The following is a 5,598-nucleotide window of genomic DNA, read 5'->3' as shown; positions in this document are numbered from 1 at the left end:
GAAAGAAAATAATTATTATCAATGAGCAGTCTCAGCCAGTGATTACCAGAGGGCTGCAGTCATAAAATAAATAGAGTAGACACAATTTTCTTAACTTATAAGGAAATTTCATAATTGTAAATCATTGTCAATTCCTAACTTTTGTAACCTTGACCTTAAAGAGGACTGATGTCCATTCCAATTATGTAATCTTACTTTTGATACATAATAAGATACTGATAAAATTCTAGACATCTAAGTAGGTATAAGATCAAGCTGCATAGCTAAATCTAGTAATTTAGCAAACCTGAATATGATATCAAAAGTCCTGGGACTTCATGCATGTCAGTGTTGTCACATCAACTTTTTTGCTTTGCAATTTGAAAATAATTACATTTATTTTTTTTAATATTAAAGATTTTAATGAGTGGATGAGTGAAGAAGATGAGCGGATATTGTGATATTGGCAAACATCTACACAGTGTCACTTCATTGCGCTGCTCGGGCCTTAGATCGTCTTTAGAATGCCTTGAAGGAGACGTTAAAATCATAGTTTTAGCAGAGATATCATTAAGTTTATCTAATTTGAACTGTAACCTAGAGATATGTGAAGGTCATAAAGAATTTATTATTGAAAATGTATCAAAGCGAAATCGTCGGACCAGATGTGGTATTGGGGAAATTCAATCTTCACTTCAATTCCATGATACAGAAAAAAAGGCTGAAAGACATGTTACTGCAGAGCTGTGTGCCAGGATACAGCAGGTTGCTGGAGTTGTTATTCCTGTTGGAACACGTATGCATATATTAAATTATGTCATTAATCATATCATGTGAAAAAAGTATATACACTTACATATAAGTAATATTTTATCATCAAATTTGAGTAGATCCTTCCATAATATTTTTATGTTGAGCATTCAACCAAAAATTAAAATCTTTCTTTTATATAAGGAAGAAAACACAGATCAACAGAAAAAAATATTGAATTATTATTGTCATTCAAGAAGTTTTTATATCTTCTGACAAAAATAAATGATACATGTAGCATACACTGTATAATATTTTACAGCCATTTGCAGACTGTGCAGGGAAAGAGTTTTTGAGAACAAACAAGAAGTTTCATCTGAATATCAGAAGGTATTTTATCATCTTATTCTTATATAATTATATTGTTTTCCTACAATTTAATAGTGTTGGCAAATCGGATGATTTTTAGTAAACGGTTACTCGCTTCATCTTCCGATCGAGTACCCGGTTACTCGGATGATTTTTTGTAAAAGTATCAATACCTATTATTTATCTTATTCTATACTTATCGGTAGTAGTAATTAATTCTGAAATGTCAATATAAAATAGCAATCATTTCTTATTCTTACATTTACTTGTCCGACTACATGTTTGCTTTCTGTTTAAGTATCAAATTCTTAAAGTACTTCTATCTATTAAATTTTGATAAAACATTTCAGCAGGATTTTGAGTGTTCTACCTCTGATCTTAAGCGAAAGAGAAGCTGTGTAGATGACCTTCCATCAAAAAGATCACTAGCAATGCTAAGTAATCAACTTTTTTCTGAAATGTCTCTATCAGTTGCATAAGAAAATTATTAGTGTGTAAAACGATTCCATTTTTTGTGAATGACATGTTTTAGGGTAACTGCATATCTCGCGGGTTTGAATCCCACTGTGGGACATGAAGACCTGTCCTTTAGATGAGACCGTATAAACCGAAGTCTTGTGTCGCAGTAGGTGCTGACACTCAAAAGATCCCTCCATGCTCAATGGCCCTGAGTGTCGAGTATAGACAAAAATTGCAGCATTCCATTGGCAAGTGGTGGCGTCTCCACATGAGTGAAAAATTCTCGAGAGGGACATTAAACAATATACAATCAATCCATTCCACTGAATAAAATTTATTGATATACTGTATTCAGAACTCGTCGGCTTATTCGTAAGTGGTAAAATGGACACCTATGTCAACTTGCAAAATAATTTTTTGGGGGCCCGGGGAAAGGCTGAACTTTGATGAAACAATATTTAATTCCACAACTCATTGAACTGACAAAAATTAAGATTTTGAAATAATGCCTCGTACATGTATATTTATAGTACAGCCGAATCCTTTTCTTATTCGGAACTGGTCAAATACTGTAAATCACTTTTTATTTGGGAGAACTTTATTTTCGCATAATTACGTGAGGCGGTATGATTGCAAAAATTTCATTCTCGTGTATAATAGAATTCCTTAAGATTATATAAGGCAATGACCACAATTCGTGAAAATTTTGTATCGCTTATAAAGAGCCAATGTCACTATCTCGCGAAAAGAAGGTGTCGCGAAAATTAAGTGATCTACAGTAACTTGTGTAAGCTAAGATTATCTGGTACGTGCAATATCATAGTCAATCAATTGTGACCTGATGATATTTTATTTCATTTTAGCAGAACCTGAGTTATGCATTAAGTCAGTCGAGCCAGTCAAGTCACTCAAGTGATCACCAGTTTACTGAGAGCCAAGGAACTGAAGCCTCTGCTATGCAAGAAGAAAGATTTGAGAAACTTAATGAATTTCTGACAGCATGTGGAGTAAGTCCAGTGAAATCTTTAATGAACAGGTTGCATGACTCAAGTGAAAGAACTCAAAGAAGATACTACGCAAAAGCTAACCAATGTGTTTCTCTGGTTCTTGATACCATATTCTCAGAAGAGTCAGACAGTATTAAGAAAAAGCTATATAAAGCTTATGGTGATGTAGAAAACTCAGAAGGGGACAAGGATTCACAAGAACAATTCTTACAGGCCGTAGCCGCCACATACCAAAAAGCAGAATCCTGGTGTCTACGTCGACAACTACTGTCTATGGTAACAATGGACTTTTCTTTTGAAGAAGTTTCCAGAGTTATCCCGGATCTCACAAGATATCGCTTTTATACAGCTAAGAAGCACATGAAACAAGATGGAATTGGGGCACCAATAAATCCTGAAAAGCAATGCCGTCATAAGTATGAAGACAGTCAGTTGGAGCATTTCATTGACTTCATTACTTCAGGCAACATTATTAAGGATCTGCCATTTGGAGAAAGAACACTAGTTCTATCTACTGGAGAAACGATCAGGATTCCAAATGTTATAAGGAGCCTGGCACCAGCTAGTGTAGTGAGACAATACAAGCAGTTATGCCAAGAGCAAAATATGGAATGTTTAGGTATACACATTGTATATCTTAAAGCTATTTTACACATGCAGATTTGAAATTTAATTAAATAAATACTGTATACCGGGTTATTTTCGCCCCGTGTTATTTTCGCCCTTTCATACTTGCAAACAATTTAGCCCCGTTTTAATTTTGCCCAGTCACAGTTTTGTTTAAGAAATTATACTGTATTCTTTGAAATCGCCCCGTTTTAAATTCGCCCAAATGAGGATAGGGCGAAAGGGGCGAAAATAAAACGGGGGCGAAAATTTCACTGTATACAGTATATATTTTTTATGTACAATTAAACATTTGAATTTTATTCATTTAAATATAATTATGTAATGAAAGATAATGGTTATCAATTTCTTTTTTTTATCTCTTTTTTTCTGAAGGAGACAGTACCCTGTTCAAGATTCTCCAAGATTGTAGTGCATCTATCCGCCACTCATTAGAGGGTCTTGATTATTTTGTTGTGGAGGGAGGACAGGCATTCAGTGACTTAGAAGATGTCATCAGAGATCTTGACCTCACTATTCATGAAAGACAGCAAATTACTTCTAAGCTTGCTGCAGCTAAACAGTACTTGAAGTCTGAGTACAAGGTAAATTTCTTTGCACGTCTAAAACATTCTGTTACATTTAGAATCCCTCCAGTTAAGGTGTATAAAATGAAAAACAATTACTTTCTTTTAATATGCTTGATCCTCAATATTTTATGAAATATTTCAGATGCACATCTCTTTGCAATCTTCAGTGGCTTACCACTGCTGTTCCTATGCATTAAGTGACATCTTTGATTACTTTCACAAACCATGCAATGACCATGAACATGACCAGGTTTGCCATGATTGTAAGAGTTTAGACGATACCTTGGACTTGATTCTGAAAAAGACATCAGAAAGAAACTGGGACAACATTGATGCATTTCTCTTTAAGGTGACTTTTCTTTAATTTAAATTAATTTGTCACAACAAAAATATCCCAGTTTAAGTTTTGCTTAATATCTTTTCTGATAACAACCATTTCCAAATGTTTGTAAAAATGTATCTATAAAAAGAGATAGCTGTAAAAAGTTGCATGTACAAATGTAGTTTAATATACATATTAGATAGAGGGTGCAAATATTTTATGTTGCAGGTAGAAAATGCCATCTCACAGATACATGCATATGAATGGAGATGCCATATCATGAGATCAAAAAATCAAGAACGTGCTCGGCAGAATATAACAGATTCGCTGAAAGACGGTGAAGCTTTCATAGTTGGTGATTGGGCAATGACATTTCTTCCACGAAAGTATCGTGAAGGGCAAACAGATTGGTTTGCCAAAAGAGGCATTAGTTGGCATATTACCGTAATTTTCCTGAAGAGAAAGCGGGAAACAGAAATGTCAACCTGTGTCCACATACTAGATGGCCAGTTTCCACAGGACTCGGCAGTGACAGCATCAATTTTATCAGACTCTGTTCGAACTGTCCAAGGTATATCTAAAGTCAATTTTTGGACAGATAATGCAGGGTGCTATAAAAGCTCCCTAACCTTTGCCATTCTTCATCAGGAGCTTGGAAGTCGTCTTCACTCCTTCAGTTTCAGTGAAGCTCAGGATGGTAAAGGTGTGTGTGACAGGAAGGCATCACATCTGAAGTCTTCCATTAAGCGTTACATTAATGAGGGACATGATGTTACTTGTGCTGCAGATATGAAAAATGTATATTTTGGTTCATTTAGACAGAAAAAAGCATCTTATGTTTGCATAAACTGTAGCTTAAAATCTTGACATGTTCATTTGTTATTGAAAACAGTATTTCATTGTTTTAGGCAATTGATTCACAGCAACATGGACAGTACAAAGTAAAGGTTGTAAGCCCTGCTGTAGTACTTGAAGGAGACAAGCCTATCAAAAGTATCCCATCCATCGCAAAATTCCAAAATTTTGTGTTTGGTGCTTCTGGCCTCACAGTCTGGAGAGCATATGGAATTGGGACAGGTATTTTACCAAACCACAAAGGTTCCAAAACTAAAATTCAGAACATTGGTGTGTATTTATAATGTATTCAGAGGGCATAAATTCATATAATTTCCATTTTCTTTTTCTACCAGGGAAACAGTTTCCATGGGATTCAATTGTTCTAGGAAAAGTTACCACCACCCCTCTAAGAATGTTATTTGATGACAATGGTAGGGTAACGGCAGAAATTATGGATTCAGATTCTGATAATGGTAAGTAGCACTATATAAGAGAATATCAGTAAATATTTGCAAATATGCGGTTTTAAAGTACTAATATATGTAAAAAGTAACTTAAAGTTTCCTTGTAAGTGTGAATAAATTGATAACTGCAAAATATAAATATAATTTTTAGCTCTACTGGTCACTGACCAGAGGGGATAATGTACTAATTTCCATGGATTATATATCAATTTTAT

General features: G+C 34.6%; 1 protein-coding gene across 1 annotated transcript; it reads left to right on the top strand.

Moving 5' to 3' along the window:
• Positions 1–423: 423 nt before the first annotated feature.
• On the top strand, positions 424–5,392 carry LOC134265979 (uncharacterized; the record flags this gene model as incomplete). The annotated part of the gene is made up of 2 exons (XM_062748174.1): positions 424–775; positions 5,273–5,392. Coding segments are annotated over exons 1-2 (472 nt in total), but the record flags the coding sequence as incomplete, so codon positions are not given.
• Positions 5,393–5,598: the final 206 nt, after the last annotated feature.

The sequence above is a fragment of the Saccostrea cucullata genome, unplaced genomic scaffold (assembly GCF_032062105.1).
Source record: "Saccostrea cucullata isolate Sc308-1 unplaced genomic scaffold, CSIRO_AGI_Scuc_v1 ctg10136, whole genome shotgun sequence".
In the NCBI taxonomy this organism is placed as follows: domain Eukaryota; kingdom Metazoa; phylum Mollusca; class Bivalvia; order Ostreida; family Ostreidae; genus Saccostrea; species Saccostrea cuccullata.
Note: the sequence above shows the minus strand (reverse complement) of the source record. Positions and strands in the feature narration are given on the sequence as shown.